The sequence below is a fragment of the Microchirus variegatus genome (assembly GCF_963457635.1).
Source record: "Microchirus variegatus genome assembly, chromosome: 12".
Lineage (NCBI taxonomy): Eukaryota > Metazoa > Chordata > Actinopteri > Pleuronectiformes > Soleidae > Microchirus > Microchirus variegatus.
In genome coordinates this window covers 11,691,312-11,716,825 of record NC_139813.1, presented here as the reverse complement: position 1 = coordinate 11,716,825, position 25,514 = coordinate 11,691,312, and the positions used below count along the sequence as shown (strand labels likewise).

The 25,514-nt window shown below is 40.5% G+C and overlaps 2 protein-coding genes across 3 annotated transcripts in view; one reads left to right on the top strand and one right to left on the bottom strand.

Annotated features, from left to right (window-relative positions):
* atad2b (ATPase family AAA domain containing 2B) overlaps positions 1–18,249 on the bottom strand; it is a gene marked incomplete at both ends in the record, with an annotated part of 64,039 nt that extends 45,790 nt beyond the window's left edge. Inside the window, 19 exons of the mRNA XM_083899102.1 lie at positions 5,159–5,344; positions 5,468–5,654; positions 8,941–9,085; positions 9,716–10,027; positions 10,195–10,285; positions 11,738–11,897; positions 12,682–12,770; positions 12,915–13,089; positions 13,279–13,394; positions 13,570–13,681; positions 13,790–13,891; positions 13,983–14,058; positions 14,164–14,319; positions 14,678–14,801; positions 14,913–15,012; positions 15,447–15,594; positions 15,699–15,730; positions 16,041–16,207; positions 18,151–18,249. Coding sequence (XP_083755228.1) covers positions 5,159–5,344; positions 5,468–5,654; positions 8,941–9,085; positions 9,716–10,027; positions 10,195–10,285; positions 11,738–11,897; positions 12,682–12,770; positions 12,915–13,089; positions 13,279–13,394; positions 13,570–13,681; positions 13,790–13,891; positions 13,983–14,058; positions 14,164–14,319; positions 14,678–14,801; positions 14,913–15,012; positions 15,447–15,594; positions 15,699–15,730; positions 16,041–16,207; positions 18,151–18,249 — 2,577 coding nt within the window. The remainder of the gene's footprint in view (positions 1–5,158; positions 5,345–5,467; positions 5,655–8,940; positions 9,086–9,715; positions 10,028–10,194; positions 10,286–11,737; positions 11,898–12,681; positions 12,771–12,914; positions 13,090–13,278; positions 13,395–13,569; positions 13,682–13,789; positions 13,892–13,982; positions 14,059–14,163; positions 14,320–14,677; positions 14,802–14,912; positions 15,013–15,446; positions 15,595–15,698; positions 15,731–16,040; positions 16,208–18,150) is intronic.
* A 1,347-nt stretch (positions 18,250–19,596) lies between these two features.
* On the top strand, positions 19,597–25,088 carry ubxn2a (UBX domain protein 2A). Of its 2 annotated transcripts, none has more exons than XM_083899014.1 (7): positions 19,597–19,681; positions 20,063–20,125; positions 21,207–21,318; positions 21,642–21,751; positions 22,643–22,780; positions 23,190–23,348; positions 24,022–25,088. In XM_083899014.1, the coding sequence occupies exons 2-7, from the start codon at positions 20,082–20,084 to the stop codon at positions 24,203–24,205; spliced, it is 747 nt and encodes a 248-aa protein (XP_083755140.1). In that variant the 5' UTR covers positions 19,597–19,681; positions 20,063–20,081; the 3' UTR covers positions 24,206–25,088. The 2 variants fall into 2 exon arrangements, with proteins under 2 accessions (XP_083755140.1, XP_083755141.1); XM_083899015.1 differs by having other exon boundaries at positions 19,664–19,681; positions 20,063–20,115.
* The last annotated feature ends 426 nt before the right edge of the window (positions 25,089–25,514 follow it).

Sequence of the window (25,514 nt, the reverse complement as noted above, 5' to 3'; positions counted from 1 at the left end):
TTGATTCTTCCCCGTCTCAATTTTCTGAAGAAAGAAAAGTAGCTGGAGAATGAGCATGCTGCAAAACACATCTCGAGTCAATAGTCCCTCAGGCAATCCACATAAAAGCAGCTACAGCTGAGACGCCTATCTTAATCACCATAGTCTAAAGATGATACTCGGAACTCTCAGAGATTAGAGGAGATCACACACAGAAGTGCTGCAGGAGCCCTGAAATAAACAAAGCACGAGAAAAATGTTGATAACATCTGAACAATGATGTACTGAAGTGCAGATAAGTGACAACTGAGTCGGGGCAAGATGGAGCATTAGATCGCCAGGACTGGTGCTGCATCAGCATTAACGCAGGTCAATTTTCCAAATAATAATTCCGGCCAACCGTTCCTTACAACTTTAGACAATGAATGACACCGTCTTGAACTTCAGATTAGGGGTCGTCCAATTATCGGCCTGGCTCATCATTGGAGGCCAATATTAGGCATTTTGTCAATTAATGGTATTTTATGGTAAAGATCACCAATGTTATTAATCTATACAAAGTGCGGTGCTATGGCTCCACTGCTGTTTCTGCCTCTGGGCCATTTGTTCTCAAGCTGCTAATTCAACTGACAGTTGACAACAACATGGAGACACTTACGGCTAATTATAATCCGTTACCAAGCATCCATGTAAATGACAATAGAAAAAAAATAAAGAATGTGCCATCATTTCTTGCCCTTGGCTCATGAGACGGTAGTTCCTGATTTTTTTTTTTAGTTCCAGACTTTTAAAGGCATTTAATCAAAGTTTTGTATGAAGTATGTACAACTTAAAACTTTGGATACCATTTAATTTTTATGGCATATTGGTTTCATATCAGCCTCATTTAGTCGTAATAATTGGTATCAATATTGGCCTTAGAAAAGACAATATTGGTCGACCACTACTTTCCATTGTACTGCAACAGCACACTGAGTCACTGAGGTTTTTCATATGTGCACTGTAATTTGTCAGAGTGAATAAAATAGTTAGAAAAAGTTTGTACTTGTTAAATGTGAATATAAACAGAGCTGTTAGACGTGTGGTAAATTAGTGGCAGATGATGACCACAATGAATGTTTATTTTAGAAAACTGATAACTCGGTGTGTATATGGACTTCACTTTAAAGGTTACCCAGTCTCAGTTAAATCTAACCCTCCTGTCGTGGGAAAAAAAAAACAACAAAAAAAAGAAAGCTATCTGGCATTTTAAGATAAAGGCCATCTGCAGTAATGACAAGGTGAATAACCAAACTGGCCTGCACATATCTACACTGTTGTTGTTTTTTCTTTTAACTTATTAAAATAGTTCATTTTTTAATTATGTTCATCCAAATATGAAAGTACAGAGCACATGTTATGCACAACTGATTTATACATTGCTTCTAACATGCAGCATATATTGCATTTTTTAATTGAACAACTATATCATCAATTATACCACATATATATGTATATATAAACAGCTCAAGGTCTCAAGCTCAGGGGCTGGAGCAGCTCAGTGGTTAAGACCGCTACTCCTGTGTGCAGAGACATCATGGTCACAAGTTCACCTGGTTGTACTCAATTGTGGGTCACTTTGGATAAAAGTGTCTGCTAAATGGCATGTAATGTAATATCAACATAATATCTGCCATTGGCCAGCTTTCTTCTTAAATAACAGCCTCAGGAATTGAAATCCCATAGTATCAGCTAACCATTACTGCAAAATACACCAAATGTCAGTCGCCTGAACACATTTCTTTTTGTTTACTACATCACATCAGCTGTGCCTCAGCACTGAGACCACATACTCGATCATTAATATTCATGTCCTTACGGTAAAATGCAGCATAAATGTTCCCATTTAACATGCAGTTCATAAGTTACACCCTCAGTGTCCGAGAATGCAAATCCCAAGCAGTGTTGAACATAAAGACTGATGGGATGCCATGTCTCTCCAACTGCTGTCAGTAACTGCTGTTACTTCACCCTAACGAACACGTGTTCTGGCAATTTCCCTCAGCCCTCCACCAAAAAGGAAGTCGATCTATGCGCAGTGAGCGGCTGTTAAGGGAGGGGAGGAGGCCGTGTCGTTGGACCCAAGCCTGCAGTGTCAGTTTTGGCTGGGGAGAGATGGTGCCTGCTCCCTGCTGAGGTTTGGAGCTGAGACAGCAGCTGTCACTATGTTCTCAGAGCCAAACAGCGAAGCAACACTCTCACATATAGCCAAATCACTTAAAGCACAGAAGACTGCGGCATGCCCATACCCAGACATAAAACAATACCGTCTGAATAATGCATTTGAGACAAATAAGCACTGCAACTATTTCCTAGAAATAAGCCCTATTATTAAATAAAACTTGGGCTGCAAGTAGCACTGAACAGTCCCTTGGGTTGCGGAGCAACGACAATGGCCAATACGTGGCCCTAGAGAGGGGCCATCAGTAATTTGTTATGTCAGAGTACAGCAAATGTAGATTACACCCTGAAAGCATCATGTAAAGGAAGCAATGTTAGTTACTGAATGTGTTTCCTGTTGCTACTAGGTGGTGCAATGACTAGATCGATTGGCCATAAAAAGAAGATGAAAAGGCATAGAGACAGGGCGGACGTGCTGCTGCATGCTATTCCTGCAAACGGTCAGATCACCTGGTATGCACATCCAGTTTGGTGAGTTTTCATGCACGGCAAGGCCCTCAAAAATGCTGTCCAAGAGTAAGTGGGGAAAAAAATAGAGCAGATACAATAGGGACTTCCAACAGTCGGTGCTTGGGCCCTAACAAAGCTGCTAGTCGGCCAATCATACTCTCTGGAAATCCCATGGCAACCTATTTTTCAGTGGGACCAACAACAAGATATAATCTTATCAACAAAGAGCTTGTATTTCCTGCATCACAACGAAAATCAGTGGCGTTGAGAGCACACCCACAGACTTCTTGATGTTGAAATTTTGCAATTACATAAAGTGAGCAGAGTCTTGATAACACTGCCATTCAGAGTGTTAATGTTTTGGTTTAATGAGGTGACTGGTTAGGTAACCCTAACCCAACTGTAGAAAAGTGCTTGAAACCTGCCAGAGATGCCCAGTCCTTCAAAGTAAAGGAGTTATGTCAAAATTTACAGCTGAAAGTTCAGATACATTTTAAAGAGTTGATGCATTTATCAGGTAATAGGTCATAACTACAAACCTTTCAACTAAAGCGTGTCTAAAGCAGTGCCAAGCAGCTTATTTCAAAGAAATCAATCTTCCATTCATGTACAGTGTTGCCAAAATGTCAGTGGCCAGTCAACACGAGGAGCATTTTCTCATAGTAAAGCAGTGGCTGGGCAGCAGTCCAACACAACAGAGATGCAATAATGTTCATCTTTCTGTCAACCATTCATCATTAAACGGAGTGTTTATCATTGCCATCATTATACTGTAGAAAGAGAGGACAAACCTTTTGTGTGATACAGACATACCAACTGACATTTTTACAATTTAACTGTTAAAACCTTAAAGTGATTAACAACTGTGATGTTGCAATCCTACTGCAATCTAGCAGTGTGCAATACAGATCACACAGGAGAAAGCCTGCTTATCCCAAGGACAATACTGACCCCCTCATGCTGACTGTGTTAACTTGAGCAGCCCACTGGTCCAATCTTTCACACAAAAATCAGTAGATATACCTTAGATATTGGAACCCAAGTGATTAACATCATTTCCATTGCCAGTGGTTGGTCTGCCCTGTGGCATTTCTTTCACCCTGCTGTTTTACAAGTGAACGTCACAAATGCCCAAGTGTTAAAACGTAAGATTCACTACAACAGTCATGGCTAAAGGCCAGAAGATGACTGCACATGGCAGCGTTGCACTGTAAATGATGCAAGAACTTGAATGAACTGACGAAAATGACGAAAACGATCTGACCTGATAAAACCTCACGTGCATTGCCCAAGTCATTTGACCTGGGAGTGTATGTCAATTCAACACTTTCCCATTCGTATTTTGACAAGTGGGAATGTCAAATTAGTTTGCTGCTCAACACTGGTACAGGTTTGGTGACCAAGGTAATTTAATATTAAAGTGTAACTGTCAATCTTATACAGTTTTTCCAGTCACCTAGAATGTAATAAATGGCAATTTACCCAGAGAAACTGCCACTGTATGCCTTGCAGGGACTGATTGCCTCCATTTCTATACTTATTTTCTTAACATAGAATCTACTCAACAAAAACAGTGGAGTGAAACCTTAATCCAATGCAAAGGATTTCCGTGAACTATCAAGAGCACAACATGAAGACAACAAATAATAACTTACATTTCAGAAACAAAAGAAGAAGATAATAGAAAAAGAAGCAATAACAAGCTTCAGAGAAAAAACATGACCAGGTGTCTAAGTGCTAATGAGTCTACTACAGAGAGAATCTCAAACTTGGAGCATGGCTAGGATTGAGGTCTTCCTTAAACAACAGTCACACACAAATTCAGGAATGTTCCTGGACCTGTCAAGGCTCTGACCCAATTAAAACCCTTGCTGCATGACAGGAGAAAACCCTCCTCCTTACTTTTCTCCATTTCTTTTTCCCTGTACATTTCCTCCACTTCCCTGCAATGCCCCCCTTACAGATGAACCCACAGCAGGTGGTGTGATTCTGCTTTGGCTTTCAGAAAGAGAATAATAAATCCAAGAAGGAGGATGAAGGAGCAACAGTGAGGATATCCAGGGAGAAAAGTGGGCAGTGGGATAAATGACAAGAAAAGGAAGATGGAGCCAAAGTAGATAAAAACTGTGGGAGCAGAAGATCTTGACTGTGATGCCCTGTATGTGTCTGCACTCACGCTCCTGACTGTTATAGAGGTAAGGAACCTTTGAATCTCGTCTTGGCCTCGACTGGTATCACATTAAAGGAATTCGTTTCATCAACTGCAATTATGTAATCAGAAAATGTAAGATCAGGCTTGACATAAACCCAAGATATCAGTGTGTGTGTGTGTGTGTGTGTGTGTGTGTGTGTGTGTGTGTGTGTGTGTGTGTGTGTGTGTGTGTGTATCTTGGAAGAACCCATCACGTGCCAGGTGTGAACCGACTGTACTGTACTGCTGTAAGGGTTGTGCACTTGTGATCATATGAGTTTTATTAATGCCAGGTATGAACAGTGGCTGTGTTTGTACCTCTTCTGACAGGTGTGAGTAGTGAGTCTCAGCAGTGGCAAGGATAAGGACCGGACTGAAAGAGGGCACATCCTGTAGCAGGGTGAGGAAGGTGCTCTTCACAGTGTCGCCCACTTTCTCCCACCACTCAGAGATATGCGGCATGAACACCACACTGGGTACACTCCGATTGGCCTCTCGGAAAACCTACAATCACAAAGATAAATCCAAATGAGTAGAAGTCGCTATAAACCTAAAACAGGCAAATCTGACCATAAATGCAAATCCCCTTGTGTGCGCAGACGCCCTCTGTGGGTACTTGTGTTTTACCTGAGCACATGACTCTTCCGGTGTCTTAGCACTGACAGAGTAGAGTGTGGGCAAGTCCAGGCGGTGCACTGGCAGCTTGTCCAGATGGTGCAGCAATGCAGGGGCCAAGTGGGAGCTCTGTCCTGAGCCAGAGGGCCCGGCCAACAGCAGACGAGGCCGGAATGCTGAGGGCTGTTGGAGGGCAGAGCTGGAGGCAGATGGGAGTTCATAGTCAGCACAGTAGATATTACCTGATGATCACTGACAAAAGGTTGTACTGCATTTGAAACAAGCATTTTTATTTTACCATTTGCAGCAGTAGTTGAAACCACTTTGATTACCATAAATACAGTGATAGTCTCTACTGTGCAACCACCTCAGTACCCGTTATATACCAGTAAAACATTGGTTATAATAAAGACTCTCCCCCACACATTTTGACACAAAAATACAAAACTGGGAGCGATTACATCACTGACCAATTAAGACAAGACACACATTAAGTAATGACTTAAACCTCTTTAGAAAAAAGGATGGTCTTTTTTTCTAAAGTCATCCCTTTTAACCATCCCAATAAAAGACACAAAATAATGCAATATTATGCTACCATCGCTTTGTTTTTGTAGCATGTTATTTCAGTGAACCTTTCACAAGAGCAGGATGATATACAAGTAGGACAAATTGATGAGATAACAATCTGAGAGACAAAATATAACATCATAAGGGTAAATCAGGATAAAATGAGGTCCAGATAACATCTGAATAAGAAACATATTTCATTACCAAGCTAAGTGATTAGAGGAAGAATAATAGAAGCCTGTAAAATCTGGACTAACCTACAATTTCCACTACATTATATAATGAAAAAGAGTCCTCTGTCTAATAGGGCTGGTTTCACAAAATTGAGTTGCGGATTCATATGGATATTTATTTGGAAGACCAAAAATCAATTTATAAAACCCTCTTTTCATTTATACCATTAACTGTATCCTTTGCATTAGGGATGGGAATGACAACATTTTTGAAACTTTATTGGAAGATGCGTCTTCAGTTTCACTTCAGTGTTTACGATTGATGCGCTGCCGACTACAAAGTTTATCAGATAGTAAAGTTTGAAGGATGACCCTAAGAAGGTGACGTGCTTACTATTTACAGATTTTTGAAAATAATTTCTGTTGATGTGCAAGTTCATAAATTCCGTGTTTGATGTGATGAGCCGTTGGAAGTTTAATAAATTAATAAAATGTTGCCATGCTCTCCTGTCGATTTTTCCCCGACACTTTCCAAATCAGAATCTTTAATTGCATTGTCGCACTGTTGTAAAATTCATTACTATAGCCACTTTCCCACTGCAGGAACCGTTCTCATTTACCCAGGATTTTGAAAAACCTTGCCACGTTTCCACCAAAATTACCCAGGGAATAAAAAAAAACAAAAAAACTTTCACTTGAAACCCAAACTTTCCTCGGAAAAGAAGTACGTACTCGTGACTAGGGACCTGAATGCTAATTGGTTTTCCGTGTTGCCGTGTTGATTTGAGTATTCAGAGCCCTCGAGAGCCCTCTTTAAAAAAAAAGACGAGCGACAAATTGAGCAGCCTTTTCTGTTGTTGTTAGAGACCTTTATCACGTCAAGGCATGTTACGTTAATTCTTAAGGTCTTAGCACATTGGACTGAGCGAGAGTGCAAATAATTTGGATGCAAATTACAACCCCCCCATGCCCATCAAACATTACATTATGATCCGTCTGCGACCAGAGCAAGTTTCTCTCACAAACACACACACACGCACACACAGCTGCTGTCTCCGTCTGCTGCGGCGGACAGCGAATGCCAGTGACAACTATTTTGAAGCTAGATTTGCACTCACACCACCCCAACTACTTTGTTGTCACTTTTTATGTAGACATTAATATTTTTAATAATGTGCCAGGTTACAGAGATCCAAATTATGTACAATTTTGCAGTGCTAGTTCTGTGAAAAATTGCATAACAAACCAAAAGTGGCATGGAAACAAAATTATCTTTAAAATAATTTTGATTAGAATCATATTGAAAACTGAGTTAAATCAGAATCAAATTGATTGGTGGAAATCAGCAGTGATAGCCAGCCCTCATATTTGCACAGACTACAACCTGACTGCAGCTGACTGATTACGGCAAGTGAAGGTCTGCTTTTCACACTGTTCCACGAAAAACCTACTGAGTGTCATCTACCCTCATCTGGCTCGTGCAGGATTTGTGGCCTATCTGTGACTCCACCTGCAGGAATCTGTCACTGACACTCCCAAAGATTCCCCATTATCCTCCATTGTTGCACAGAAGTCAAACAAACAAGATTTGACTATTCAGCCAGTTAACCTTGGCTTAGGGACCACTGGGGAAGACATAGAGCCGATAGGCATTAAGTGCTGTTTTGTTTACCAGCCAATAAAGATTCTCTACATCTATAAATATGCATGTGCCTGGAGAGATTTTTTTGTGCTTGAGTAGGGAAAATTGTGTAAGGCTTGAAGATTTGAGCTTGATTACTGCTTAATAGGTCCATCAATAAAATGGTTTTAGTAATTTGAAAGCAATAGGTCAGTATTTAAATAACCTAGTTACTTCTTCTCAGGGGAGAAGCAGATATTGCCACTCTGGATTTAGAATCGTCTCATCACACCTTCTTGTTTTATTTTGATGCTCTAGCCCATTGCTCTGCACTCATGCTGCCTGTGAAGTGACTGGGCTTTTTGCTGCTGATTCATCTTATTATACAGTTGGATGTTTCTGATGACTTCTAAGATCTGATACTGTTTCACTCAATTGCCATATTGGACCAGTATACCACATATTACCACTAGATGTACCAATAAACACCAAATAAGTAAAAGCCCAGAGTGAAGCAATGAACAGAACAGAATTGTGCATCCTGTATTTGTTTAAAAAACTATTCAACTTTGAAGACTTCAAATAAAAAATGATATATTGGTGCTGTTAAGTTTGGAACGTCTTCTCCCATTATCGCCACGCCGTGGCAGTCAAATTGTCCTTTTGTTTACAACTAATGAAATACAAGTTGAAATTGCATGAGCCACTAAAGTGGGTTGCATTTTAATTTTTCAGAAACAAAGGTCAGTTAAAGCTGGTTCTCATCATATATGGTTTGAGCTCCTAAAACAGAACCAGGACAGCTTGACTGATAATTGACCCAAATCCATGTCCCTCTACTAAAAAGATAACTGCATTTCCACGAACTATGAGATCAATATTAGCCCCTATTTATATAGTGACACATGAAAATGTAATGACAAAAGCCAGTATGTATCAGCAATACCACTATTTTGGTAAGGGTCTGTGTGGGTGTTGTTTTATTCATTTAGTCATCAGTCTTCACTTCATAGAAAACGACTAACTGCTTGTAAATAAAAAATGTAAATAAGCCTTTCACTTTCTTAAACATAACAACTGTGTCACGAAGCACCCATGAAAATGTTTGTCTGTGGACTCACCGAGAGAAATGGAGGAAGGGTCTGGGCACTACAGAAGAAGACTGTTTTGGGGATGCAGCGGGCTCGGCTTCATAGATGGAAGCAGAGCCCTCCTCATTGTCATCGTCGCTGTAAAATTCCTCTTCAAGCAGTTGATTGTCACCGCCTAGGAAAGAGGAAACACTGCCCATCAAGCCATGCATTTGCACAAAAACGTATTTACTAGAATTACTGAACAATAATGGTAGTAAATGCAATTTAATGTTGTTTCTACAGAATTTAATTGTGAAAGAAACCCTATTGATGACATTAATGTGGCCATTTCACCAGATAGGTAAGTGTAAAAAAAGAGATCTGGCCTATTAGGTGAAATCTAATAGGAATTTAAAGCAAAACTGCAACCTGGGAAATTCATGTTGTGATTGGGTGCAAAAAGTACAACCCTGGGATTGTGCTGCACTGCAGTTAATCTGGTGAAAATGCTCTTGTTGACTGGAGTGGGAGCTCGGTTATTGAAGTGCTCACAGAATGACTGGTTATCCAATCTAATTTCTGAATACTCATGGGGGGACGTTTCACCTCAAGTTCTGTGTACAGTGTGTGAGGGTAACATAAAGTACTTGATTATCTCTTTTTCCTCACCTCATTACAAAAGTGCCAACAGGGAAAGCACACTAACAAGTTAGACAGGTGGCAGGGGAGAAGAGAGCAGGAGTCAAGGTGGGAGAAGCAGCAGTCAGCAGCTTGAAAGTGAAAACAAAACATTGCGGCTCAAACCACAGTCCCAGATCCCTACCACGTGAGTTGTCCCTGTCAGTACACTGAGCATGGGGGAAGACTCGGAGCAGAGCTTTCAGCACCAAGGAGAAAGAGCTAGCCAGTAGGGGCCTGAGGGTGGGGGACAGAGCTCGGCCTGGGGGAGCCAGCGCCCTCTGGGAGGCTGGGACGATTGTCCTCATGGCCTTGCTGAAGTCGCCAGGCCCGAGGACGATGGAGGTGACATCTAGCTTCAGTTTGACGCTGCTGCCGTAGATCTGGGGGTAGCAGCGACGTAGTGCCACCAAGGTTGCCTCCGTACAAAGTGCTTTGATGTCGGCCCCACAGTAGCCTAAGAGCACATCAGAGCCACAAAGATGGATTAAAAATTCATTGGCCTGAATTTCAGCTTTACAAAAATCCCACAATTATATGAATGACAAGCCCCTGTGTAAAGTAGTCATTTGACGTGACACAGTAAAGATGGCATACAGCTTTATACACAGAAATCACTCTTACCAACACATTTCTCTGCAAGTTCTTCTACAAATGGCTCAGCCAATTTGGGACTCCAGTCTTGTGTGTGAATATCCAAGATGTGCTTTCTGGCCTGAACAGAGGAATTTCAATGGCCAAGGGTAAAATGACAAAAAAGAAAAATAGAGTTAGTACAAGAATTCCCTTGTCGCCTTGGTGCAACAACATCTGAAAAAACAATGACAAAGTAACAAGTTTAGCTCCCACTTTTAACAAAGGTGTAAGATGTGAATTGATATGCAAAACACTACATTGAATAAAACAAGATTAGAAAAAATTAAAGTGCATAATAATTATATCTGGGGAAATCATATCATCCATCCAAAAAAAGGCTCAAAGAATAATTTATAAAAACGGTACATTGATAAGTTGTGACATTATTGGATATGCTCTTGGTATGAGAGAAATTAAGAAAATAATCATTTTGCAATTTATCAGAGCTTCATTGCAGAATATATCTCAATGACCAACTCCAGCTATAGTATGTATGCAAGCAAATGAAGCCAAAACACAATTAACTAATTTACAAGAATATGTGAGATAATGATAATGATGTGTGCATTACCAAGCTGACTGTGAGAGCAAATTCTCAAACTCAAATCACTCAATCACCACATGTGACTATGTACATAACTATAAATAGATATAACTACATATTATTTATATTTTTTATTCCTAAAATGGATAAAAAGTACTGGAGTGACACTGGGGTGTATTGATGAGAAAAGTTGCATCCTTAAAATTCGTATAATACCATACCTAACAATTCCATCTAAGAAATTATAAAACTTGGTTGCATGACTGAGTTCAACTAAAGGGCTCGCTCACACACTTCAGCACAATATGCTCTTCAGTCCATTGCTACATCTCTACAGGACAGCACTTTGATGATGATGCATAAGAAACAAAGTGGTCTTTGTCACAAATGAAGGGCAATGGGTTTCATCACCTTTCATCACATCATCATCCTCCCCACTGAAACCACACAGCTGAGCCAGACTTTATATCAGTCTCTAACTCGGGCAGTACCAGGAGGGAGCGAGAGGAAAAGCACATCATTTGCACAAAGGCGAGGTTTTCAATCAGGTGGAGGCGGCACACTACTGGTGAGCTCCGCCGGCAATGGCCTGCAGATTAGTCTGATTACCAATCATCCTACTGTGTGGAAAAATGATGCAAGCTGACCCATTAAAGAGGGTCAAAGAGGTGGAGGCACCTCCACTGAAGTATTCATCACTGACACACATGTAACAGTTTTGCTGTCTTGCATGCAACATTAAAGCATTTAGATTATCTTTTTTTTTTAAAGGGCTAAAATAGATTTTTTTAATTAACAGAAACTTAATGAGTATCTCTGTCAAAACATCAACAGTGAACCTAGGGTTGTAGGATGCAATCTTTTAGGTCAGCAAATCGTTCCTACATCTGAAGTTCAGTAAAACCAAGAGTCGATGTGATGACAATGATTGTGTACATGTGTATACATGTCCACTGCACACAATATTGATGTTATAATCCTTCTCACCTTCTTGTCGGGCAGGTTGAACAGAAACTCCCGGTCAAAGCGTCCAGGCCTCCTGAGTGCTGGATCGATAGAGTCAAGTCTATTTGTAGCACCAATGACCACTATCTCCCCACGACTGTCCAAGCCATCCATCAAGGCCAGCAGAGTGGATACAATAGAACTGGACAGAGGGAAGAAGGTGATGTGACAGATTATTATACATTTAATGTCACACTTAGCAGCAAAATCAGTTTCCACTTGCGTTTATAGTTTACATTGTGCAGACATCGAGAGCCCTTGTACTTTTTGAGACTGAATCAATACTGACAAGACTTAAGAACTAATTACGACAAATACAAGTATAATGAACAAAACAGTGTGAGGCAAAAACGTTGACCGTTTGCCTGTTGTATGCATGTGTGTATTTACCCAGCAAGGCAGAAAGAGTAGCTGTGGTATTTAGTATGTATTTTCCTCAGGGGCAACTGCAAGTTCTCCAGTATTTGCATAATAAGATACCTTTCTACTGTAGCTCATGCTGAATGGTCTAAAACTGAGGTAAAAACATTACAATTACAGACTGCTATGTCTGCTAAATGTCAATCAAACAAATGATGATAAGCACTCAAATCCAGCCAATGTCTCCTGAAAATAGAAGCAGTGCACGGCTGTCACATTTGAATCTGCAATTCCAGCAAACCTGTGCCACCTTTTGGCAAAGAAAGAAACAGCAACAGCAGTTTGACCATGAAGACAGGGGGGTATGTAAATGTGTGCACAAGCAAAAGCAAAATAAAAGGACAAATTCATGGATAATTTAAACTTTGGTCAAAGTGACCTGTGAGATTTGTTCTTTGAAATCATTTACAATTCTGTTATTTTCACTTTGATGGGAAAGTGTACTTAGTATACAGAACAGTTGTACAGTGTTCTGGGACATGAGGGTTAAATCACATTTGTCTTACCTGTGTATCTGGTCCTGCCTGCTGGAGCGAACAGGAGCCAAACCATCAATCTCATCAAAGAAAATGATGGACGGCCTCATCAGGTACGCCTATTGGAAAGCACACAAACAAACAAAACTGTTCACTGAAAAAAATACACTCAAAAATATGGCAACAAAGGCAGCTAATAATTGAAACTATAGTTACAGCAAGAAAATAAAAGTGCCCTTGACCTCACAGGAGCACCGACTCACCTGATCAAAGAGCAGACGCAGCTGACGTTCTGATTCCCCGACCCATTTGCTGAGGCAGTCGGCTCCTTTCCTCATGAAGAAGGAAACTTTCCTGTCTCCCTGGCTACATTCATTGGCAAGCGCTCGTGCAACCAGGGTCTTTCCTGTACCTGGTGGGCCGTAGAACAAACACCCCCTACAAAAGAAGGGAAAAGATTATGTAGCTTTCATAAACATCTTTGTTCTACATTCTGCATATTTATATTTTCTTGAATGTGCTGTATATTATCAGGCAAATGAACGCAGTCCAATTTATTATAATATTGTCTTGTCAGGAAATACAACAAAACAAAAATATATTATTTTCTGTTTTCGTTCTTCTCACCTGGGAGGCTGAATCTTGAATTTCTCAAAGATCTCAGGGTAAAGCAGAGGGAACACTACCATCTCTTTAAGTGACTGAATGTGATTACTGAGGCCACCCACGTTGTCAAATTTCACCTGTGGAAAGAAACACATTTCTCACATCGCCTGCTAGGACCTCTCAAAATCTCTGAAAAATATCAAGCGGCTTTGTTGTTTGTAGCCAAACAGCAATATGTCTTCCAACTTGTCCAAGGCTCAAGCTACAACTCTGCAAAACAGCTTTTTGGCATTTATTAGCATTTTCACTCACAGAACTATCAAGATTCATGGGATCCACATCGGCCAAGCTGGCACCCACTTTCGCCCTGTCACGTAAAACCCCACTGGGCAGGTTTTCTGCTGTCAAGTTCATTGGCAAACATCTGTGGAACAAAACAATCTGAGTGATTATATTTATGGAGTACCAAATCTATAACAGAAATAATGTAATAGTAATGTTTCAATCTAAGCTGAGGTAAAAGACCAATCACCTGTTTCTAGCGCGAGTCATGCTTTTGCTTTTCCTCCGCTCAAACCGCTCTTCATCCGAGGACGAGGTGGTGTCACTGCTGTGAATGGCGTGTTTCTTCACTCTGGACAGGAAATGAGTGTAAAAAAGTTTTGTCACCAAACCTCTCAGATGATTAATCATGACCATGTTTTTAGAAACACATTTCTGCTAACCTTATATGGCTTCTTCTTGCAGGGGATCTGTGGGTATCAAAAATTGAGGGGTTGCTCGGCCTTCTGTTCACAGGTTCTGAGAGAGAAAACCCAAAACAATTATTTATCACAGATAAAGTCTGAAACAACTTTAAAACAAGCAGGCAAAATAAGACACAATGAATGAACAAAACTGTTTTACCGATAGGGGGTGCCTCATATCTCTGCACCGTCTTGCGCTGCCTGAGGTTGTATGGTCTGTCATCTTCCTCTCCGGCTTCTTCTGCTTCATCCCCTTCGTCATCTTCATCATCTTCATCGTCATCCTCTGCATCCTCCCCTTCCTCTCCGTGAGATTCTGAAATTCAGAGATGTGAAAAACACAAAAGACCTGCAACAGTTTCACAATGGACTGATACACACACATACGTTGACAACAGGCCCATCTGTTGACAGAGTCAATGAAAACGACATCATTTGGGTCTTTGTGAACAGAAATGTGTGTATTTGAAGTGTTCACATTCAGGTGCACACCATTATACAAAAAGCTGTCCACTTTATTGGGATGGATATAAACACAAGGTCTATGTAGGCCTGAAGAACCAACAAAAATAAACCGAGAAATCCTTTTGGTTTTGAGAGGCAGGCATGTCATCAAGGTTTCATGATCTTTCCTTCACTCCCCATATTTATAAGTAAAACATGAGGATACTGACCTTCTGTCCCTTCTTCCTCTTCCTGCTCTGTTTTGCCCATGACTTTGTGGTGTGCTGGCATGCTGAAATTGCTCCTGCGCATAGATTTCCGTCGCTTCACTCGGGAGTACATGTCCATGTTTTCCTGAAAGTACAGCACCTTGAGGCTATCACTTGTTTTCACGTTAGATCATAACAAAGTAGTGCTGTGCTTTTCTAGCTCTGCTTTATTTGCTAGAGCATGGCCTCGCTTTACCTCCTCTGTGTCTCCAGTCCACATGCGAAGTCTCTCCACCTCACGGTTCTGTCTGATGCTGCTGATGTTGTCCATCTCCTGAAGGACAGCCTCAGCAGTGCTGCACATGCACAAACAAATACACAAAACAAACTGAAGCGCACCATTGGTAAACATGTTTGTGTATAGGTCACGATCTGTAGCACACTTCTGCACAACAACATCACTGTTATGCGACTCTTTACTACAACACATGGTTTTTTGAAAGAATGACTCTAAAAGTAAAATTCTGTCAGAGAGATGGAGCAAAATGTGTGCTTTGTTTTAACTCTTGTAATGTTTATGAAATATATTGCATAGAGTGACAATAGAAATTGGTCAACCTTAAAGCTGAAGCTCTCTGAAGAAAAAAGACATGGAAACCTTAGCGAGAAATCAACAAATAAGAGGCTCCCAAGTAAAGAACAACCAAGTTGATATAACCATGTACATGTTCTTTCCTTTCCTTCTTTTGGCCCTGCAAAGAAAGGTGTTGCAAGTGAAAGTGTAGGGTACCTGTTGACCAGCTGGTCAAACAGCAGGCTCTGGTTGAGGTGTTGAAATTGGCTTTTTCTAACTCGGCAGCTCCTCTTCAGCTCCACGTGGCCATTCATGCGAGAATGATCTCCACCTCCGCTGTCCTCACTCCGGTGACTCATATGGGCTGCAGCATTGACAAACAAATAAATTAGGAGCCAATAATGGAATATTTTGCTTTCCAATTGTATTTATTGAAAATAGAGAACAAAATTAAGAAAACGACATTACCGTGTCCGTTTTGCATTATGCGAGAGGACAGCCTATGAATGAAACAACAAAGACAAAATTAATATGGTCATCTGCATAGAAGACTGCAAATAAACACACAAAACACTGCCAGGGAGTTCATGTTCATCTCCACTGACTTCAGTTACATTTAACTAAACAGACAGCATAGCAGACTCTTACTTAAACTTTTTAATTGTATGGTTACACAAGTTCATAGGATAAAAGTCTTCAACAGAACTTTGTATTAAAACTAAATGTTGTAACTGATTAAGACAATGCATTATTGTGAAGCACAAAAACTACAAAAATACTTAATGAGTGAAGTAAAAGGCAGCAGCTGACCTGGTGTGGTAGGTGGGAATGTCCCAGCTGACCCTCTGACCCTTAGTTTGAGGAGATGGGGAGGTGTCACTGGAGCTAGGCTCAGAGGCAATCTGCCGCCGTGTCCGCTTGGTAGGGGGAGAAAGACGGGGACTACTGGGGCTGCTCACATCACTACTGGGCTCCTTCTGCAAAACAAATACCAAAGCAACATTTAAAGCTCTGGTGCTAAACCCTTGTCACCCACATGAGGAATTCTGAGTAACCACCAAAACACTGTCAGTGTGTCAACATCACCGGTGATCCCACACCACCCCATCCTCTGCTACCCAGTTGCAAAAGACATTTATCCTATCAAACCACTCATCACTCAGATTTTATTAGCAGTAGAAGCCCCTTCGGAATTTTTACATGGGTGCTTATTGGCATTCTCAGCCACACTCAAACCATTTGCAGCCACCTCACTTTACTTAGGATATATAGCAGTTTGTTGCTGTTGTCCTTCTGCCTTGCCTGTCATTTATAGGCTGTCAATAGAAATTACTTTTAAGACTCCTTTTCCCAAACTCTGTGTTGTTCTCTGTATGACAACCTAACACCGACCAGACATGTCCTTGAGGCTCCAAACATCACTGCTCACCTTCCCTGCTGATATCAGAACATATCCAATTGTTGTCACAGGTAACGGTCTGCAACACAAATGCCTGCAGAGGGGTTTGGCTAACAGCTTCAGTAGATACAAACACAGAAAATGTGCAAAATGCACCAAAGGGAGTGAACACAGGTGAAACTCTAAATCATTCCTAATCAATCAATTTAGTAAGTAACAAATAGGGTTGGCCAATATTTCAAGAGCAATAGAGAAATATAGATATTACTTTATTCACCTGCAATATAAAAGACCAGTATACCCATGCAATGTTGATGCATTGCACAAACAAGGGTATAACACGTATAATCCCGACGAATACTTTACCTCAGCGTAAAATGTTTTTCTGTTTCACAAGTGTTTATAATTTCCTGCCAGTGAAGAAGTTTACAACTACAATTAACTTCAACTTTTATTTAGCAACTATGTCACAAGAGGTTCACAAAGAGAAGTACATATAAGTGTACATAAAGAATCTGAAACCATTTAAATCTGGTAAACTGAGAACATTAAGACGCATCTTAACATAAGCCAGGAATTATTCCACTCTCTTCGACCATAATAAAGTACAAATTGTGGCCGTACTGACTAATAAAAACTCAAGAACGGCCAAATAAACGGTCAGCTCGTTGATTGTAGTTGTTAATCTGTGTTGAAAGCTCTAATGACCGTAAACGACGTGTGAACGCAGAGCCTCTTCGCTTGCACAATCTCAATGTTTACATTTTGAGACAAAGACTGTCAGAGCGCTTGTAGGTCAGTCGACCAGAGTGCAGACAGAGCCATTATTGCAATACGAACTGTTCCACAAAGTAGTTCAATATCATCCGATATGTCGTTATATCGCTGATTTTAAAACACATAATATAAAAAGACACTCTAGGAGTCTTCGGGGGTATTTACAACCGAAAGTTCATCAAGTTCAAACTTGCTAAATACGGGACTTGAGCCAGCCAACTGTTGTGAACCCGAGACTCCCTTCCCCCACTGTAAGCTAGCTGACTAGCTGCAACCTGCAAACGTTAGCTCTACAATTGCTTTATCTGTCCGCATTTGAGATAACATGTATGCAACGATGCCCCCCAGAATGCTGGCATTGAGTACTGCGGGCAACATCATGCCATATTCATTGATGTCTTTAACTGCGGTGCTAATATACAAAGGAGACAGTGGAACAAGTCAGCCGGCTACAACTGCCAAACACAAAGAGAACTCAAGTTGGGGCTAGCCTAGAGTTCACATCACTAGCATGTCATTTGACAGCTGTGCAATGCGTATACTGTGAGCGACCCAAGCACGGGCAACTGCGTTCACTTCTTTAATTGTGTGCCTGCGTGACTGAGCGGGTGTCAAGTTCAATAGGGCTCGTATTTTGTCTGTGAACACTGCGTTTGCGTGGAGTATCTTGAGGCCACGGCTACAGCTACCTAGCCAACTAGCAGAACCCGCTAGCTCACCGGCTGAGAAAAGAAACCGGCTTACATGTTCATCGGAGTTTCGCTCGGTTCTCGACGACGACCTAGTCCTCGAGGAGATGAAGGGACCGGTGCGCACCCGCGTGCTTTTCCTCGTGTTCACCATTGTTTTCCTTTTGTCTGCCCTTACTGAATCTCACTAACCGGCTTCAAACACTGGCTCAGTGAGCGCAGCATCGAGGCGCCATCTCTCTCTCTCTCTCTCTCTCTCTCAGTCGCTCTCAGTCGCTCTCTGTCGCTCTCAGTCGCTCTCAGTCGCTCTCTCTCTCTCAGACGTGGGTCTGTTCGGCAGGTGCATTCATTTTGTGCTGACTGGACATATTATCACCGTAAACTAGTGACCCAGTTACCAAAGGGATTCCATACAAACGTCACATAGACGGCGTAAAGACTTTTAACATATAATAACGTGGTTTGTGGTCGTGATAGTGACTTAATTGTGTAATATTTGCAGCAACATAAAAGGCAAACTAGGAGACAAAGAAAACACTACAATGTTGTCTGACAACGTAAGCACATAATGTACCCTATGCTACAGGAGAATACTCCACTTTTTACTCATTTGTTTTGTTGTTGTTTTACATGCAGACTCTCTAGAGGAAAATCAATTACAGTATAAATCGACACGTTAAAGTTCTGTAACATAACTTATTTTTTTGTTATTTAACAGGTCGCACATCTGATTCCAAGAGCCATGTTTGGTAAATGAATCACAACCGTATTATAAGCATGTTTTGTTAAATACATCTTGAGTTAATTTAATTTAATATTGGTGAATAAAGCATTAATTAATAGATAGATAGATAGATAGATAGATAGATAGATAGATAGATAGATAGATAGATAGATAGATAGATAGATAGATAGATAGATAGATAGAGAGGAAGCAAACATTCCCGGGGGCCCCTTTCAACCAGTGTTCATCACCATTATGTTATAAATAATCTGACACCAACGAACAATGTATGAGTTCAATATTTTTTTTATTTTTCGAAAGGAATGAAATAACATGGAAAAACCTTGTAATTAAAGAACAATACAATACTGTAAATAGCTTCTTCTTTTTTTTAACTATATAAACTTAGTAAAAAAAATACATTACACTGTAAAGAACCCACATTATAAAACAATATAAATATATCGAAGAATAAAATACTGTAAATAACTGAAAAAAACATATACAAACTGAGTTTAAAAAAGTGCATTACACTAAATAGATAGATAGATAGATAGATAGATAGATAGATAGATAGATAGATAGATAGATAGATAGATAGATAGATAGATAGATAGATAGATAGATAGATAGATAGATAGATAGATAGATAGATAGATAGATAGATAGATAGATGTAATTAGGTGCTTACAGTGCTGAAAGAGCAGTGTAGTGTTGCTACGACAACAGGAGTCAATTTACGACATAGTTGCGTCACACACATTGCTCAGCAGAAGAGCTGCTGCTGCTGTTGCTGTTGCTGCTAACCCAAAGTTGTGGCTGCAGATGTGTAGCCCAGGATTAACAGACCAAACATGGACTGGTAAATCGCTATTTTACCTTAACCGTAATACGCGCAGGATAACGAGCATATGTGCTGTGTCGTTGTCGATGTATGACATGTTATAGTGTACATAGGTCGCCGGTTGTTGTCTCTATGCACGTCCATGATTTTCTGCCCCCTTACATAATTGACGTTGCTTGTTTTGTTTATCAGTAAACACCCTTACTTACTACCCGGTGTTTAGCTGTTTCTACACGGAATTATAGTGAGCAAACACACGACATTAACCGAGGTAATACATGTAAACAGAATAAAGAAAGAAATATTAATGTCGCATTTAAACGTGAGGCCCTGTTATAACGATGACCAGCGCTTTAATCTCTGTTTATTACATTTGTTTTAATGTGTTATTTCCTGTAGATGGAAAACACAGGACGTCATGAAAGAGATTGACACTGTGGGGGATGAGAAAGGTGAAAACTGGTATGTCACAATAACATTTTCTTATATATTGTACATAGCATCACCATAGACCACATATGTCAAACTCCAGGCCCGGGGGCCTGATGTGGCCCGCCACGTCATTTTATGTGGCCCGTGACTGATTAATTGATTTCCCACAATGCATGGCGATGCGTTACCCTCAAAGTGACGACATCCCGCCACTAGATCGCAGTGTATCATTGTATATGAATCAATATTGAGATTGAGACTGTGATCGCAGCAGAATGTGTTCACAAAAGCCACAACCAAAAAACGATGTGGCAGTGAGAGGTAGCTTTATTGTGGCTGAAGAAATCACAAGTCTTTTTTGAGGGTTTTTGAAGCAGTGCATGCTGAAGGTGTGTGAGCAGGTCTGCCCCGACCAGATACAGACTTTTAAAACTGTTAGTTTGTCAAGAAACACCATCGTGGACCGGGTTATATCTATAAGGCATCATATTTGTAACTTCAATAAGTAATAAATACAGAGTTATTTAGTAATATGTTACAGACTAGTTACCTTTAGTTTACATTATATTTGGTTACATTTAGTCACATTTATTCTGTATGACAGTTACATCCGGCCCTTTGAGGGTAACAATTATGCTGATGTGGCCCTCACCCCTGCCATATGCCATAGACTAATCAAAGAAAACTCCTCATTTTCAATTATAATTTAAATGCCATGGTCCAGTGCATTCAACATTTCCTCTGACAAAAGCAGTAACCCAGAGAAATCTCTGTTTTTTCCCCCCAAGGCTGCTAAGGCTGTTTCCTATGAAATGTCATTGCATCTTATCTTACACAGTAAATCATATTTTTTTGTTGTTGTTTTGTTAAATCTGGACTCCGGATCAGTGTATGGATCACCACCAAAAGCTAATATTTTCTTCCTTGAGCCATAACCTATACCCCCAGACAATATAATTCAAATCTGTCTTCGACGTTGTGAGTTATGTTGCTCACAGACAAACAGACAACCAAAAGTTCACCTCCTTTATAACAGCAAAACTGTGTTCCTTCAGGCTGAACTCAGAAAGGCATATAATGAGTGAAATACACTCTGGTCCATTTCTTAAAGGGTTGTTGGTGAAGAAAATGAAGAGGCTGCTCCAATGAGGCGTAGTTTCTCAGTAGAAGACCTTCTCGATGAGGTGGAGAAGATTGGTTACGAGGCCGCAGGGTCATCAAAGGTCAGAAAGAAATTCACCCTCCCTCATGGATCGTCAGGCTGTCCAAATGTTCCTCACACAGCTATCAATGGTCATCGTGTCAGACTGTTTTTGAAATGATTGGCAATGTGTAATAATCTTGGTATAGATATGTCATTAAACCGTAGTCTCAGTCAGTGAATAATTACAAAGTGTACACTAGAAATTCAAGTGGCATGGTCAGGAAGCAATCTACAATGATCGTGCCGCTGTGTTTTTCATACTTAACAGACTTTTTGGTCAGTATTGGATGTACAGTAAGTACATCGTATACAATGATTTTTTTTTTCTGGCCTTTTTTCCAGGCTGAGATGGTGGTAAGGCTGTGGAAGGATGGCTTCACTGTAAATGACCAGGAGTTTCGCAGCTACTCCATCCCAGAGAATCAGGACTTCCTTGATTCCATTAAGAGGGGGTGGGTTTAATTTGTCGGTGCTAGTATTCATTAAGTTTATTAAAAAGCATCATGCTATTCATGCTTAAAGGCACAAACAGGCAATGTTAAATTCAAATCGCTTTATTTACATGAACAAAAACATGTTACAAAATACTTAGCGAGTTTGCGAGTCTGTCAGGGTTTTTAATGATCATTACCAGTGGCAGTAATTGAGAGGTTTTTTTTTTCTTACTTTTAGTAAGTATTCTAAGCTTGAAAAGCACTTAAATTGAACACAACAGCACTAGAGAAGTGCCATTGTTACACCACCTTTTATTTCCTGGCTGGTAACGAATAAGCAGTGTCACCATGACACTGATTTGAAAGACTACAGACAAAATGTTTTTGTTAGCTTTGAATAAAAGCCACTGACTAACAGAGGAATACATCAGAATAATGTCAAATACATTTGAGATTCAATTTAATTTCTTGCATAACATGAAATGAAGTCACTGTCCATACATAGTCACCAACAATAGCATCAAACACGAGGCTGCCTACAGATAGCTTGTTTGAAATGGGTCTCTTTTCACAAAAATTAAGATCCCACTTCTCAGATGTTCAACTTTTATTAGATGTCGCTCAAGCTCAAAACCATGGTTCACATACTTTTTAAGGAAACACTGGGTTAAACGGGCCGTGAAAATGTAATGTAAAGGTAATGGAACCATGTAGTACGTAACTCACATGTTCGATAAAGTCTGTCCTTGTTTTTAATTCACTGGTTTGACCTTGCAGTCAAACCCTACACGTCCCTGAGGGGAAATTAGCTCCACAACCAGGTGACAGAGGATAAATGAAGCGCAATGTTCTTTAGGGCCTTTTGTCGTATTGATTGATCTGACTAAGGACCGATCTTTCCTGTTCCAGAGAGCTTCCAGCAGAGTGGGAGAGTCGAGCAGAAGAGGAGGAGCTGGAGATCAGTGTGGAGGATCTGACGGAAGAAAATTACGTTCCTAAGAAAAGGGCCTTTCATCCTTTCACTGGCAGAGGATACCGACTTGGCAGGTAAGAGGTCATACAAAAAAGAGTGGAATTTTGGATTATTAAATTGTTGGTACATACATTCCCCTGTCTATAATTATATTTGTATGGAAACATGACATTATTCCCATTAACAACTTTGTAATTGTTGCCATTATTATTGATCTCTGAGATGCTGTACTGCTTTTTACCACTAGGTGTCCCTCTAAACCCAGCTATCAAAAAAATCTGACCCAACAGACCAGCACAAGGATGAACTGAGAGCCTCAGTGTTGTCAAAGCATCACTCCATAAAGGCTAAATTGTACAAAGGGTTCAAACATATTTTGTGTAATGTTTTCTCTGCCCACACAGTGTCAAAGTTACCAACATTAGAACACACTGTGCATATGTATGTTATACTTCTGTTACTTAATCTCTTGTTTATTCCTAGTGTTGCACCCAGAGTAGTGGCCAGGTCACCGTCTGTGCATGAGGATGGATCTCCTCCTATTCCCATGGTAACACTGGACCACGCCCTTCCTGTTACCTCCCTGCAAATCTGGTTGGCTGACGGCAGGAGATTGGTCCAGAGGTTTAACCTATCCCATAAGTGAGTGCCACAATGTCAAGGCCAAAACTCATCTGTCCACATTTCAGACGGCGAGGTTAACAACATTTCATGTCTACTTATTGGACACAAAGACACTGTTCTGTGTAGTCAGAAAAAATGTAGTCCTGCTGTGCTGTCTGTAAATCCCGTAATCTTGCACGTCGCAGGATAGAAGTAGTTCAAGGAATGACAAAAGAAGAAAAAAAATGTATTTGTTCCAGCTCCAGAGGGGGTGAGGGGGTTTTATTTGTAAATTATATAATGCTTTATTCTAGTGGAGTTTGAAGGCATGGTGCATCATGTTATATCCCCTGCCACTGTGCATGGGGCTGCAGAAAACATAATCTGAGATGTAGCAACAGAGTGGATCTATAAAATCCCCTGAGAGTGAGGGATTGCGTAACTCTGGTGCAGCATTTATATAACAGGGTTAGTAGCTAAAGGATGAACCCCTCCAACCTTCAGATAGCCTTAGTGTGAGGAGAAGGGTCTCCATAGGATCACTTGTGTGTACTCTTATGTGATAAATAATGGATGATGATAGTAGTGCTTTCCAGAGAGTAGAGTATTTGGGTGGGAATGCTTTGCCACTAAAAAGGAAACAGTCATGCTCTATGGGGAAGATGTCTGTCTCCTTTTTTTATTCAGTTAAATCATTCTGTTCCTTTTCCAGAATCAACGATGTTCAGGATTTCGTAGCACGTTGCCAGAGAAGTTGCCCACCTTTTGTCCTGACGACTTCAATCCCTTCCCGAGAGCTCAACGACAAAGAATTAAGTTTGGAAGAGGCCGACTTGGCCCACGTCGTCATTGTTCAGAGACCACTGAACACACAGGCTCCGTTTGGACACTGCTGACCAACAGAGCCTTGAAATAATACTTAAAACTTCACACACCACCCCTGATATACTCGTCAACACCCGCTGTAACATATAATCTATATTTATTTAGCACTTTATGTTGCATTTGCTGATTGTTATTTACCGCTACAGGCTCTGTGTAGGATTATCTAATGGAGATAGTGGTTGTAACACAAAAGTGCTGCTGAGGTGTTGTTTTCTTCCTCTGGAGGACACTGTTACCTCACTTCATATGCTGAAACACAGTCATATCAAAGCATATCTCATGTTACTCTTGCAAACAGTCAACCTTGTACACTGCATCCACAGCAATAAAATAGGTAACTGACTTTAATGTTGTCGCAGTGCAGCAGTGTATATCTGTGCCGTCATTCTTAACCATCTAATGGCATTTTAAATGTGAACTATTACTTATTCTCTAGCGGCTTCATGGCTTCGCAAAGTCAAAAACATACCAATTAGCCACGGCATTAAAACCAGTTTGCAGTTTTATTGTTGTGGCTGATCGATGCACCTCTGTTGATCTACTACATGTAACCCTCCCTCTCTCCCTCCCTGCCTCCTCCCACAGTCGCACACAAAGCCACCACCAGCACCAACGAGCAACTCTCCAAAGTCTTCCCAAACTATAATCACATTTCTGCACTATTTACAATAAAAAGAAGCCGCTGTTTTACTTATTAAACCTTTATCTGTAATTTTACTAATCATTTCATTTAAAGAAAGACAGCTTGTTATTTATGTTGGCCTTGGCTCGTTGTTATATATATATATGTATATATATATATATAGAGAGAGAGAGAGATTTAAAATGGACAATGTACTGTTTCTTTTGACCGCATTGTTTTAAGAAACCACATATCAAGGAAAAATAAAAACATATTCCATAAAAATCTGTGTATTTTTTTAGATTATTTGATAAGTTTTTGATGTAAAGTAGTCAGCAGGAAGTAGTGTTATCTCTGAAGCACTTTGTGGATCTCCATTCGCATTAATAGTGTCCAGGTGCTGAGTTGAGACTGCTAGTGTGGTGATTATGGCGTTAACATCCAATCAGCCTGTCATTTCATCCCGTAATTCAACATCTGTGCTCTCATTATTGATTAGATTAAAGGGGGACTTGGATTAAGGAAATGGGCGGGGAGGGGCCGCTGATGTCAAAGGAGTCAGATTGGGAGGAATGATCGCCTCACAGTGGTGTTTCCTTATCTGTTGATATGAAAAACATGTAGTCATTGTGTGTTAAAGGGTTGTAGAAATCAGTAATTTCATATTAAGCAGGAAGGTGCAAAAAAAAAAGGCAGGC